Here is a 15658-nt window from a genome sequence, read left to right as displayed (position 1 = left end):
GTGAGGTTAATGTGTAATTTCAATAAATATATAGGTAAGATTGAAAAAATAAAAAAGTTTGTAGATAACTATGAAATATTCTTTTCAGCTTTAATTTAATGTAAATGGCTGGTATAGAATAACTGATATGATAGAATTGAAAAATAAATTTGAGTTAGTTGGAGATGGCCTTAAATATATGTACGGATATTTTGTAGGGATAAGCCATTAACTATTAAAAGGACAATGGCCAACTGGCTAATTGAACAACAATTACACGTGCCAATAATTATACGTGGCAATTCCCTATTGCCCACAGCTAGCGGGTCAGGCAAAGTTACATTCTTGGAGTTAATTAATCAAGACTTTAATCCTCATTAGGCCGAAAATATATTTTTGTTTGGTGTTGTTTTCTTATATAAGTGGGGGGTTTTATAATTCTTTGTTAAGATTGAAGTGGGCCGAAGCCCCAAGAAAATTGGGCCGTCATAATAAACAGACTAATATCCAAAAATGATCCCCGGCCCGTCGGGTCGCTTGGGGCGATCGCGACATGGCGGTTCTTGACATGTAGCGCGGTGATGGTGGTTTACTATATGTTGCTTGAGCTGAAAATGGGAGAAGATGGAGATAGGAATGTAGGTATTGTTATGGATTTCAATTTTTGGTATTTTTAGATGTTTTTGTTAAGATATTTATACTCATTTTATGGTATGAATTGTTTTTGTGTTTCTATTATTGCCTCAAGGAATCTCTAAGAATATCATATCATTGTACAATGTAACTACTCTGTTTTCACTCTGTTTTGTACATTTTGAAGATAGCGATGCATACATTTTGAGATACTCACTCCGTCCCACAATAAGAGTCGCACTTTGTCGTTTTGGTCCGTCCCACACTAAGAGTTGCACTTCATTTTTACCATAAATGGTAAGTAGGACTTATATTCTACTAAATCGCTTCATTCACGTTTTATTATAAAACCAATATAAATAAGCGGGTTTCATATTCCACTAACTTTTTCAGCCTACTATTCTTTACCTTTTTTAAAACCTGTGCCCATAATAAGAGTGTCTTCTATCGTGGGATGGAGGGAGTATCATTTTCTAGGGATGATTTGTCGGGTGGGTTGTTATCAAGTTGTCCTGTTGTGGGATGGAGGGAGTACCATTTTCAAAGGATGTGGTTTGTTATCAAGTTGATCTGATAACAATTAAACTAGTTAATGTGAAACCCGAATACAACTTTTTAGGAAGAAAAATCCTTAACTTGAACACGAATTCAGGCTGCTACACTCAAACCCGAAACATGAGATATACGCAACATGAATTGCTCAACGACACGATTATATTCATGTTGACACATCACAATAACATCACTAATCTATCGAAATAGCATATTTATTCATAACAGAAACAAAGTAAATGTTTCTGAAAACAGAGGTAACATAATAATACACTCTGCATTAGATACAGAGAATTTGAAGATGCATAACCAAAGGCTTATTCTCTCACACAAAACACACCGGAAAAGAGAAAAGAGCGAAGTGAAGTCGAGAAATACCAACATCAACAGACTACTTACGCGGCCGGCGGCGAATGATCTTAATACCACCAATGGTGACCGCGTCGCCGCTGATCAGCGGAACAATGGTGATAACAACAGCATCATCATCAGCAATGTTGATGTTCTCGTACACTTCCCTCAAGTTCAACCGAAGATTGTTCACGCTCTCCTTCCCCTTAACCCTGTGCGGCAGCTGAGTAAACGACCCGACGTACTCAGCCCTGTCAAGCTCATCAGGCTTGTCGTCTTCATCGTTGATGAACACGTCAAACTTGATGAGCTTGCTGTTATCCGTGACGATATTCTCCAGCAATAGCGCTTCGTCCGCCTTCCCCTTTGCCGGCTTCGGCACCAGAAACTTGACTGTTTTCACTAGCTTGAGAGGGAAGACTTTGTCTGCGGTCGGGAGCCCTTTCGCGAGCTCCTTGAGGTTGGCCGGGACGGCCCTCTGCGGCGGCCTTGAGTTGATCCATGGCGTGTCGCTGTATTCGTACTCGTATCCCAACTTCCTGTGATCCAAGCAGTCTGATATCTTGACCCGGACGAGGTTCTTCTTCTCGTCGTAGAACATGAAGGACGAGTTCTTGAAGTCGTCGTCGTCGACCTTTTTCGAGTAGCTCGCCGGGATTTTATCCCAGATCGTCCACATTCTGTCGACGTTTGCGTGATGGCAGTAGAAAATCGGGTCCCGCCCGGCCGAGTAGAAGTTTCCCATATCCTCTTTGAGGTCGTTTCTCGGGTCTCCAACCCAAGCGTGGATCCCAGTGTGGGATCCACGCTCGGAAGTGCCCCCGAGGGCGAAGGCATGGGGATCGTCGCCTGCTCGGTACTCGGTCCCCAAAAAGTCAACGGCGGTTTCGACATCGCTGACCATTTCCTTGTACATGAGGGCCAAGTTGTTGGAGATGAGCTGGACCGGGTCGGTTATGCCGCTGTTCAGGGCCAGGTCCACCACGGCCGGGCGGCGGTGGGCCTGATTCCTGTCCTCGTCGTACAGAGACGAGGATGGGTCGTCGAATGCCATGGGCATGCTCATGCCCCTGGGGTTGTCCCAGTTCCAGTAGGGCAAGGCGAAGGTGGGGTCTCCAATGAGTTCACCTAAGATCCTCTCATAAAAATATAAGTACCATCTATGGAAAGGGAAGAAAGTCCATGAGTTGTGGACTTGGAGGTCGACCCCGGGGTGGCCGACCTGGTCGTAGGGGCCATTGCAGTAAGCGCAGTGGATGTTCGCTTGCTGCGTGAAGCCCCTAGGGTCGTCCGGGTCGGTCACGTCGAGTTCCCGCATTTTCGCCATTGCTTTCTTGTATTTAGCAAGGTTTGCGGGGCTCAGGCGGTGGGCAGACTGCCTCCGCCTGAGCTTTGTGAAGACAGGGAGCTTGTAGTCTCCCTGCTTGTCCGTGAAGGGCGGGCAGCAGTTGACGTCGAGCTTCACGACCTCCTGCTTGTCACCCACGCGGCGGGTGGTGGTGGCGCCTGTGGGGTCGCAGGTGCTCAGGTCGGGAGGCAGGATCGGGAGAGCCTCAGCCTTGCGGCCGAGGCTGCTGCCCGCGCCATACAGACCTCCCAGGCCTAGGAGCATGTTGCGGCGGTCTATGCCGCCGCCTCCATCGCCGCTACATGAGATTTGAGAGCGGTGACTCCGGCCAGGGAGGCGGGAGCTGCGGGGTTTCGGGGCGGAGGAGAGAGCGGTGAAGGAGAATTGAAGGGAAGCCATGGTTTGGTGATTTCCGTAGGAGTGGAGGCATGTCTTTATAAATGTAGTGTTCATGAAATTGTACTATTATTGTTTTCACACTCTCCACTTGTCACATAAGTCTAATTATGAACGTACGTATTTGCATAATTTGGATAAACCTGCTTTGACAGGCTGTTTTCCGGTGACCTTTTGTGTGCAAATTGCAAAGTTTAATTTTGAGAACTTTAGGGTATCCACTATAACGCCGGCGCGGCTATAGCCCCGGCGGGGGCGACGACGGGGCGGCCTATAGTGGGTGGGACGGGCAGCGGACGAAAAAAACGGGGCGGGGCAGGGCTATCTATAGTGGGGCGGCGGTCGGCGCGCCAGCCGCCCACTTGAATTTTTTTTTATAATTTTCGACAATTTTTTGAGAGATGAAGGGAGAAGGAAGAAGGAATAAGGAAGAAGGAATTTTTTTTAATACACGTTTTTTGTTATAATTGATTATAATTGGTTATAAAATTTCGCGGCTATTGGAAGTGTCCACCATATTGACGAAAACAAATTTTTGGGACTGTGGACAAAAAAAATTGAACCTGTGGACAAAAAGGGGGCGGGGCTATTGAAGTGTCCGCCTTATAGTGTACACTCTTACATCATCTCATGGCTCTAAAGAGATGAGAGATAGAGAGAGAGAGTGTGAGATTATTCGGAGATTAAGGGCTAACAAATTCACTTGTGACTTGTGAGTAATATATACCTTGGATATGTAAAGCATTGAATAAAATAATTGATTCTAAGATTGGATTAGTTATTTTAATGGTGGACTAAATGAGGTCAATTGATTTTGAATATTATGTATCTTGATTATAATAGTAAATTAAGCAATGGGGTAGGATGGTGTCGGTGTGGGTTGAAATGAAATGAACTAGTATAATATAATAATCTATCTTGATTTTAATATATAGCCACCATTATTTAATTGTCGGTGGTCGGATTGGAGAAATAAATTAAATATTAGTAATAAATCTTGATTGTTGTAGCTTATTTTTAAACTTGGTAGTAGTTTATATTTTGATTTTTGAAGTTAAAACGATATTCCTTATAGTTTGTAGAAAAGCCCATTAACTTTTTCAAAGGCCTAAGGATAATTGGCTAGTTGAGCGACAAAATTACGTGGCAATATGATGGGAACCATGTGCTATTATTTAATTATTCATCTCAGTCAAAAAGTATGTAACTTTTTAATTAGAAAAACGATGTAAACAACATTTATTGTACAAAAAAAAAAGTCAAAAAAATGCGACCTAGCACATATTGGAAGGGTAGGTGAGCTATATAATTTTCTCAGTAGAAGGATAGGTACATCCACTAGTGTGAATAGATATAAAATCACCATGACGTCATATTTGCACAATGGATATCATGAAATACTTATAGTACTCCTTCCGTCCCGGACTACTTGCACTTATTTCCTTTCTAGGCGTCCCAAGTTATTTGCACTATTTCCATTTTTAGTAAAAAATTTCACCTACAGCCGTAATATTTAACTTTGCTATACACTCATTCCTTAATCTCCGTGCCGAAAATGAAACGTGCGAGTAGTGCGGGACGGAGGGAGTATTAATTAATAATGAGAAAACACAATCCTATTTGTTAGTAGATGTTTTTTCTTTATCTAATAGATTAAAAAGTTTGAATATTATGAGGATATACGAACCTTTATTGAATCTTCAAAGAAATATTTTTAATTCATTTTTTCACCACTATATTTAACAGTATTGTATAAAATCACATGCTGAAAATAATTATTTTGCTATGAATGAGACTCCAAAAGTATAATTAGACAGAGTTATTAAAAGTTACCCTCGCTGATAAAAGAACAATTTTAAATAAAATAAATGAGAAAATCTAGGGCATTATTTATTGTACAGTAGCATTTATCATGTGTTTATTTCTGCCTCCGACCTTACATCATCCTTTTTTTGTAGTACACTTTTATTATTATTTTTCAAATGGATGTGCATTATTGACAATAATACTACTTTCGATTTTTCCAATAATACACCTTCCAATTATTTCTTCAGTGTCACGCCTACTGATTGGCTGGCCGTCTCTGTCTATTAATTTCCACCGTTAACATTTTCATTTACATTATAATGTTATATATACTATCTAGTATGAGAAAAATTAGAGAAAAATGAATGTAATAAAGGGAGAAAAATAATGAAGAGTTTAAAGTAAATGAGACTAATTTTACTAAATGAACTAAAATAGAAAATAAGACTAATTTTATTAGACGAACCAAAATAGAAAATCAGACTATTATTTATGAATGGAGGCTAAATTAATAATTAGCAGTAAGAAAAGAAAATATATACTAGTAAATATTATATTTCTCTGGAGCAACTTTCATAATCTCATAAACATCTTTTAGTAGAAGTTCAATTTCACTTATACTACGATAATACATTTAATGTTTAAATTGAGACGTATGTATGTAGAGGTCAGATGTGATTGACCAGACATACTATTGGTGTACGCGACCTGAAAAACTTTGTTAGGGCATCCGCAACGCTGTGCCGTTGCGGTTCCTATGCCGTTCCGACGGAACGGTTCCGCGGCGGCACGCGTTGCGGGCTTCGTTCCGTCGCCATTCCGTGCCCATGCCGTTCCTATGCCGTGCCGCATTCCGTTCCGGAGGAACGCGGAACAAAACGTTCCGCCACGCGCCGAGGCGACGTGGCGGCCTCCCATTCGACGCGTGAAGCCCACTCGCTGCCCCGCGAGTGGGCTTCGTCCCGGTGACGTAATAATTCAATTTTTTTTAAAAAAAATCGAATTTAATAATAAAAATTTTTTTTGCAACAGTAATGTGACCGTTTTTTTTATATCCGTTTTGTATTTATTTATTTATTTATTTATTTACTCTATAAATACTCTTATTTCATACTCATTTCAATCACAAACGCAAGTAGTCCGCCTCGAAGTGGAGCGCATCCGTCTATACAAGAACGGTTATCTATTCGATCAAGGACACGCGACTCTAGTGCCCACACCCAACTCCAACAGGATCTAATTGAGCACATTTGGGAAAATTTTGGCGGATGAAATTATTAAAATTGTGTACTTTTATTTTTTTAGGATTTTAATTGTGTGCTTTTTATTTTTTTAGGATTTTAATTGTGTGCTTTTTATTTTTCTAAAAGTTTAAATTTTATTAATGTTGTGTATTTTTTAATAAAGTGTGTTTATTTTTTAATAAAGTGTGTTTATTTAAATTGAATTGGGTTGGAAATAAAAAAATGAAATTGAATGAATAGTAATTTAAGGAACGGTTAAGGAACGGAGGGTTGCAGGTTCCGTTCCTTAGTTAAGGAATGAAGTAAAAAAGTACAGTGGGGCCCTCAAATAGTGGTTTAAGGAACGATATAGGAACAGCGTTGTGGATGGCCTTATATTTAGTATTTCGAGATATAAACTTTTTCACTCTAAAATTTTCTTTGGTCAAACAAAATTGACGTTGCATCAAGAAGATATTTTAGTGTAATTAATGAGATGATTTATAAGAAAATAAAAAAGAAAATATATAATTGAATATTGTGTGTGGGGCCCATATTCCATGGACATGGTAGGTGCACTTTGAATAGATAATTTAAAGATAGATATTTAATACTCCCTCCGTAACATCAAGAAGATTTTGGTGTATTTAATGAGATAGATTTACAAGAAAATAAAAAAGAAAATATATAATTGAATATTGTGTGTGGGGCCCTTGGTCCATGGACATGGTAGGTGCACTTTGAATATATAATTAAAGATAGATATTTAATACTCCATTCGTAACATAAGAACATGACTCTTTCTTTTTAGTCCGTCCCAAAATAATATAAATTTTTTAATTTTAAAAACTCTTTTTTCCTCTACTGAGGTGAGACTCATTCCTCACTAACAATATTTTAATTACTTTTTTTCTACTCTTTTACTTTTTTAATTTTGTATTAAAATTTGTGTCGAATCCAAAATGTATATTATTTAGGGACGGATGGAGTAATATCCGCCAGTAGAAATACCATGTGCACCATGCCTTAATATTGAATATAAAAATAGGAATTCTAGCATACATTTTAAGCAATATTCTCATCAGCACATACATTGTGTTATTAATTTAAACGTGTTGAATTTGTTTTATTTGATGACCATATCTATCAAGGGGACCGATGGTATTTATTATAATAGGATAGTATTGAGTGGAAACAATATATTAATTCCCTTACTTCTATATCTATATATAAATCCTTGTTTCTTGGAACCTCTCATATTAATTTATTTTTCTTTTATAGACAGAGGAGTTAATTAATCAGTACATTAATGCTCATTGGGTCGAAAACATAATTTTGTTTGATATTGTTTTCTTAGATAACCGTGGGGTTTTCTAATTCATTTTTATGATCGAAGTGCACCGAAGCCCCAAGAAAATTGGGCCATCATCATAATTAATAATTACTCTCTCCGTTTATTTTATTGTTACTTGAGACATTTCTTTTTAACAAAAAAATTTAAAATAATTAATTCGAGTGATTCGAATCTATAACTTCAAATGATAGAAAATGTGTGGAGAAAATTTTGTGTAATGGATGCAATCATACAATAAATGAATTAGATTGTAGTACATTACCTATCATCTCCTGTATTTTATTCTCTCTTTTATCACCATAATCCTCTAAATGCAACTTTTGCAACTATCCGGAATGCTCAAAATAAAAATAATACTCTATTACAAAATAAATTATATGCGACCAAAAAAAAAAACTATTTCATGATGTATCCTAAATTATAATTTTGTATTTCAATTTTCAAAAATTATGAAACTGGCCAGAAAAATTAATATAGATTTTTATAATTTAAATGACAAGTATTCTTAAAAAATAAAGTCTTAATTAGTTGAGCAATTAGAATAGAAAATACTAAGGCCATGTTTGGTTGCCAGGATTCTGTCTGTGAAAGTAATATGATTCCTTAAATTTTAAATTCATGTGTTTGTTTCCGTTTTTAATCAAACTGGAAAAGTAATCAAAATACTGAAACAAGAAAAGTTTGTACAACTTTCCAGGATTCTGAATCCTAACTTTTCTTTGTTATTCTTTTTCCCAGTTTTAGGATTCTTACATATTTAATGCAATATAGTACAATTTATTATTATTATTATTATTATTATTATTATTATTATTATTATTATTATTATTATTATTATTATTATTATTATCATCATCATTATTGTTATTATTTATTACAATGTTTTAAAAATAATTTAAAAGTATAAACCATACTTAATATCAGGAGAATAAATAACTATAATTCAAATTATCATAATTATAACTATATTATTAATATTTATTTTTATTATCATAATAATAATAATAATTTATTAAATAATTATATATAATTATAATTATATAATAATATAATAATTATTAATTTATAAATTAGTAATTAACAATAAAATTGTAGTGAAATTTTAAATTATAAAATTTATTCAATTAAAAATTAAGTAAATATAATGATAATAATAATAATAATAATAATAATAATAATAATCATATTTATTATTATATTATTATATATTATGATGTATAATCCATATTTAAACTATCCATCGTAATAATAAATAAAATAATATAATTATTATCATTTGTAATTAATAATTTATTAAATAATATGTATTATTATTTTTATAAATAAAAATGATAAGTATATTTTTAGTTTAGTGTTTAAATCAAATATATACTTTCAAATCTTGATATTTTCCAAACACGGGAAAGTAAAGTTATTAGAAATCATACTCCCAGGATTCATTTTCCCAGGAATCATTTTCCTTGCCAACTTTACTTTCCCGCCAACCAAACATGGCCTAAAAGGAAAGGTTGATAAAATATTACTATTAATGTGTATTTCTAAATATACCACTAACGCTAAAAAAATGTCTTTATTTTTGGTATCCCAACTAAATTTAGATGACGCAAATAAAAGCGTCCTACAAAAATAAAAAGATTAAGTTAATTTGTCCTTAATTTAGAGACGTTTTCTTTTACATCCTAAATTGTTGTTATTTTCTTAAACTTTCCAACGCAAGCAATTGTCTGATTGTCTCTCAATTTTATGTCCTTAAAAGAGTAAGTTAGCCAACATTACATTTCAATTTAGGAAATTACATAAATTTATGAAAGTTAATAGAAAATTGTGATTTAAATGACAATTATTATCATAATATTGATACATAACGAAAACATATAAGCATGATCCCATCTAGTCTATCTCCTTTGACAAATTTAAAATCGTCCATAAAAAGGCTCTTTGGGTTTCGAATTGTAGAACCAAGTCTTCCAACAATAGAATCTCATGAGATTTGGAATCTAGTTTGATTCCGAAATAATTATCTTGTTTTTTTATTTGTTGATTTTGACACGGAAACGGCTGATATTGTATTCACTGTAATAGCGGCGTGATTTCGGAGAAACCCGTATCAATGATAATTGGCGAGAATTCGCCGGATATTGAAGGTCCGTTCGTGGAGGAGTCTCCGTCGAGCCACCGATGAATAAAGACGGAAAAGTAAATTACAGAAAAATAAAAGACTGAACGATAAAGATAATTATATTTCTTTCATGATTCCTTCAAAAGATAACAAAGACTCATATTTATAATACTCCCTAATAACCTAACTTAGTGATCAAGAAAATAGGAAAGATATGGAACTCAATAATATATGGAATAATAGAGATATGGGGATATTCTGTAGAGTCACTGTGCCTATGATTTTTTTCTTTTCGCATTATTTTTAATCGGTTGCTACAACAATATTCGCAAATATTGCTGCGGTGGAAGCAATGGAGGCGGAGGTTGTCGCACTGGTTGCGGAGGCGGAGATGGAAACAGAGGGGGAATTTGTTGAGTAAACTTACACAACAAATTTATACAAAACGTTTGGAGTTTTAATTGTTGCACAATTTTATTTTCACCTATTGATACTACACATATTTATACAAAAAAGACATCATATAAAACAAATCATGTCAAATCCTAACAGCTATTTGTGGGATGTGATAAAAATGCAAACTCTAAATATTGTATAAACTCCAAATTATAATTTGAACTATTAAAAAATGTCAACAGATGATAAAATAACTGTAACAAACAATGTCAAAACGGTGTCAACGGTTGACGCAATGTTGAAATTGTGTACATTTTTTGTTGCTATTATTTTGTCATCTGTTGATATTTTCTAACTGTCCAGATCATAGTTTGGAGTTTGTACAATATATAGAGTTTGCATTTTATCACTACTTACTATTTTGTTGTGTATATGAGTTTGCTAAGCGGTAAAGTGGGAATGTCTGGAGTTAAATGTCTCAGATTCGAGTCTACCATGGTGTTACTTTTAAATCTATATTCATTTATCCATAAAAAAAATAAAAAACACTTAACAATTATTCAATAGTCGTGCACCAAACTGGGTGAGGTAGAATAAATATATGTAGGCTATCGCCCACATATATATTTTTTTATCTTATATTCCCTAACAATAAAAATTGGCAAATATTTTGGATCAATAACTCATGTCTATTGCGGCATTTCATCGAATAGTGTCCGGGGACTTGAATCTCGCTATTGTTCTCGAAATTAAACTACGGTGAATTGTGGATCATACTAGTAAAAATTAAATATAACAAATTAAGAATGAATGATCGTATAAAAATTAAATGTTGCTCAAAGACGAATTATACAACCGAAAATAAAGATAGAAGAAAAAATTTGGTGGCTTGGACATATTGACACGCACGCAGTCACAAATTGTCATATATAGAGATAGAAAGGAGATAATATTAATGTAATTGTGATTGTCATGCTACAATAAATCAAATGCAGCAAATTTTAACGACATGTCGTAAAAAACAGTGATAAATTTTTCATGAAAAGATTTAACAAACGGTGCATGGTACAAATAATGGGCCGAAGATATATTTTCGTCGGATATTGTTCTCTTAGACAAGAGTGGGCCTTTTTAATTCTTTATCAAGATTATAGTGGGCCAATGCCCTAAAACAATTGGGCCAACATGATAATCAACTAAGTATTTGCAGGTAACTGAAATTACGTAGTACTACTTCATCTGTCCTATAAAAATATGTACTTTTGATTGAATGTAGGTTTTAACGCACGATTAGTAAAGTAAGATAGATATTAAAAAAATTGTAATTTAAATATTGTTAGCGGAGAAGGAGTCTCATTAGAGAGAAGAGAGTTTTCAAAATTAAAAAATGCATATTCTTGTAGAACGGACTAAAAATAAAATAGTGTATATTTTTGTGGGACGAATAGAGTACAACTCAATTCAATTATAGTACTCGTGATACAAAACTTTCTCCTCACATATTTTCTATCATTTGAAGTTATATTCAAATCACTCCAATTAATTTTCAATCCCGTAAATCATCCAAATTCTCAAGTTCATCCATAATTAGAACTTCTTTGATTTCTAGCAAGTACCACTAATTTTAAACTGAAACATAAAATCATAGTAAGGAGAGATTTCGGAAAATAGGTTTAAATTCGTTGACCTTTCGAAATTTGGGATTCAATTCGTCAACCTTTCGAAATATGGGATTCGGGCATACAAATTTTTCAGAATGAGGGATTTTTGCATTTTTCTCAATATTCACCTATCTTTTCTTATTATTTCTCTCATAGTACTTATTAATTGACTAAACCACCCTTCTAATTTGATCCACAATCTTGAAAAAACAATCGTGTGATAATTTGTAAGGCCATCCGCAATGGGCGGACGATGGCACGCCCGATGGCGCGCATCGTCCGCGCCATCGATCGTCCGCGCCCATTGCGGATACGGACGATAGGTCGCGGACGATCGTCGCGGCCGATACTAAGGGCGCGGAGGATGGCGCGCCCGATGCCTATCGTCCGCGCCATCGTCCGCCCCATTGTGGCGTACACGGACGATGGCTGCGGACGATAGGCATCGGGCGCGCCATCGTCCTCCCCATTGTGGCGTACACGGACGATAGGTCGCGGACGATGGCACGCGGTTTGGTTGTTTTATAAATAGAGTTCATTCGTTTTACATTTCATTTCACAATTTCACTTTCGAAACTTACATTTACATAATTACTACGAAATGGCTTCAAGTCCAAATAGTCCTATGTTTAGTGGAGATGCGCGTTGGCCGGGTACAGAACCCGGCCAATATCGTTCGTTCGACACCAACGCCCAATACGATCCCGATTTCAGTACGGACTCGTATGGGTTGTCGGACATGGAGCCGTCTCCAACCCGACCAGTCGCCCCCTCCCGACGTGACGCCGCAGCGGCCGATCCCGACCCCGCCGCGACCGCTTCCGCCCCAGCCAAAAAGAAGCGGAACCGGCAGCGGGCGCAGAAGTTGCCGCCTCCCGGTGATTGCGATGAGTACGCCCCCGGTCGTACAAACTACACCGACGAGGAAACTCTCATTTTGGCCCGGTGTTGGGTAGATATATCGGAAGATCCGATATTCGCGAACAACCAGAGGCAGTTCGCGTACTGGGAGCGCATCGCCGACCTCTACAATGCGGCCAAGCCGCCGAACTCGTACAAGCGCAAGCGTGAGCAACTCCGCAAGCACTGGGATCAAGTGAAGAAGCAAGTGAACTTGTACGCGGCGGAGTTCGAGAAGTGCGCGCGGGCACAGGGGAGCGGCGAGAGCTGGGAAGACGTGCGTGCTAAAGCGATATTGTCGTACCGGTCGATGTTCGGCGAGTTCAAGCACGAGGCCATCTGGACGCTTTTGAGGGACAAGCAGAAATTCCAAGGTGGAATTCTGCACACTAGTGCGCCAAAGAGGATGAAGACCACCGAAGTTGGTGGTTACACGAGCAGCGGCAGCGGCAATCAACCGGTTGACCTCAACCGGTTGTACGTGGACGACAGCGGTTCCGGCACACCGATGTCCTCCCGACGTCCTCCCGGCGTCAAGGCTGCGAAGGCCAAAGGGAAGGCGGCCGCGACCTCATCCTCGACCGCTGCAACCCCACCTCCGCTCCCGGAAATGCTCCCGCCCCAGGCAGCCGAAGTGTATTCGTCGTTGGCGACAGCGTCGATGGCGAGGACGTTGTTGGAGACGCACAAGGCCCTCAAGAAGTGTACCGACCCCGACGAAGCCGAATACCTCCGGGCATTGATAGATGAACTGCGTCGGAAGTTGGGAATTGCACCGACTTAGTTTTTTTTTTTGTAAGTTGAACGGTGTAACTTCTTTTTTTATTAATGTGTCCCCGTTTGTTATTTCGACCTTTTTATTTACTCGTTATTAATTGTTAGTTGAAAACATTTAAATCAATTAAACAAATAAATAAAATGATGATGTGGCGCGCCATAGGGCGCGCCTTAGGGCGCGCCTTAGGGCGCCCCACTGCAGGTGGGGAGGTAGGAGGATAAAACTGCTGACGTGGCGCGCCATAGGGCGCGCCTTAGGGCGCGCCTTAGGGCGCCCCATTGCTAATGCCCTAAGGAAGGGTTTAAATTTCTCCTCACCCTCCCCCTCCTCCCCTTTTCATTCGCGGCTTTTCCGCCTCCACCCTCCTCCGTATTTTTGAATAAACATCTCCTACATCACTCCTCTACTCTACTATACGAAATGTACACTCCTCTTCAATCCACACACAAGTATTACACCAAATTTGTGTAGGTTTTTGCTATATTTTTCTCTGTATAACAGAATCCCAAGAAGCCTTATGAAGCTTGTACATAAGATCCTTTGCTTTATCAACAGTGGCCATTTTCATCTCTAAATTCACGTAATATTTGAATTCTAATGGAGTATGTCTTTCATGAGAAATTAACGCAAAAATTGCTCAAGCAAGTGTTGTAGCTACATCAGTACCTCAACATAGTTCTTGAACCCAAGAAGTTTTGCTTTCTCCAATTGTGAATTGTCAAATCCATTTTGCAAGACTCAAACTTTTTGATATTAAAACAGAACAACTGGGAATTGAGTAAGGGGGAGAGATGCGGTGAAGGGGAGGACCGAGGAGGAGGGTGGAGGAGGCAGAAGTTTAATTACATCCAATTTTTTTTGAGGTGGGTATTTTGGTCAGTTGATAAATATTGTGACCAAAACAATAAGAAAGAATTAGTGAATAAATAGAAAAATGCAAAAATCCCTCCTTGCGAAAAATTCGCATGCCCCCGATCTCATATTTCGAAAGGTCAACGAATTGAATCCCAAATTTTGAAAGGTCAGCGAATTTAAACCCTTTTTCCGAAATTTCTCATTTATTAATATGACAATCTTCTTTATTATAACACCATACCATCATTTTAGGCCGTTAGGTCTGAAGATCATGTGATTCTCAAGCTGCCATGTGGCAGCCTATTTTAGTTAAATTGGAACATAAAAAATGCTAAAGGGCAAAATCAGTATTCTCTATTTTCAGTATGTTACCATATTGCAGTGTTATTCTATGAATATTGCAGTGTTATGCGTATACAACATTCGTAATACTCCCTTCGTCCTTCTGTAGTTGAGTCGTATTCCTTTTTGGGTTGTCCCACTGTAGCTGAGTCATTTCCTTTTTTGACAAAAAGTACTTTACTCTCTTTTTCTTTACTCTCTCTTCATCTCTCTACCTTTTTCCTTTCTACTTCATTCTCTTTTTACTTCACTCATTTAAAACAATTTTTCTTAAACATCGTGCCAAAAAGAAATGTCTCTAGTACAGCGGGACGGAGGGTGTAGGAATGAGTTAGAATGAGTTAGTGGAATGTCTCTAGTATAATTAAATGTGAGTAGGAATGAGTTAGTGGAATGTGGGGTCCACTACCAACAATGGTAAAAGTGAAATGGGTCAAATTATGTGGGACGGCCCAAAATGGAAAACTGGGTCAAATTATGTGGGACGGAGGGAGTAGTATTTGCAGTTTACATATTACCAAATTCATTTCTAAATTAATTTTTTAGGAATTGGCTAAAATACCCACGCCTGCAATATCTAACACATAAGACTGCAATCCGAACTCTATTTCATCAATTCAATCCTAGGCGTCCATCTTATAGATCTAAGGGCTAGAATTGGTGTTATGGTGTCACTATAAAATGCTTCCCAGACGAAGTATATTCAAATAGTTACAAGCTTTTTAAAATATAAATATGATAACATCCATTTTAATAAATAAATCAGTACTAATTGGATTTGTTTGAGTGCATTTGCACTATTAAAATTTTATTTGTTTTTTCCTTTTTCGGAATTTTTTATATTCGAAGTGACAGACCAAAATTTGATAAAATTTAATTGAAGAAAAAAATTTAATTTTAAAATTTTCATTTAAAGAAACACCTTTTCTTTTCTAGTAACACCCATTTAACTAAAGACATATTAA

The 15658-nt window shown here is 37.1% G+C and overlaps 1 protein-coding gene across 1 annotated transcript; it reads right to left on the bottom strand.

The window, feature by feature from the left end:
• Window positions 1–1363: 1363 nt before the first annotated feature.
• On the bottom strand, window positions 1364–3288 carry LOC121775245 (polyphenol oxidase I, chloroplastic-like). The gene has a single exon (XM_042172293.1). The coding sequence runs from the start codon at window positions 3260–3262 to the stop codon at window positions 1556–1558; it is 1707 nt and encodes a 568-aa protein (XP_042028227.1). The 5' UTR covers window positions 3263–3288; the 3' UTR covers window positions 1364–1555.
• Between the last annotated feature and the right edge of the window lie 12370 nt (window positions 3289–15658).

The sequence above is a fragment of the Salvia splendens genome, chromosome 17 (assembly GCF_004379255.2).
Source record: "Salvia splendens isolate huo1 chromosome 17, SspV2, whole genome shotgun sequence".
Taxonomy (NCBI): domain Eukaryota; kingdom Viridiplantae; phylum Streptophyta; class Magnoliopsida; order Lamiales; family Lamiaceae; genus Salvia; species Salvia splendens.
Note: the sequence above shows the minus strand (reverse complement) of the source record. Positions and strands in the feature narration are given on the sequence as shown.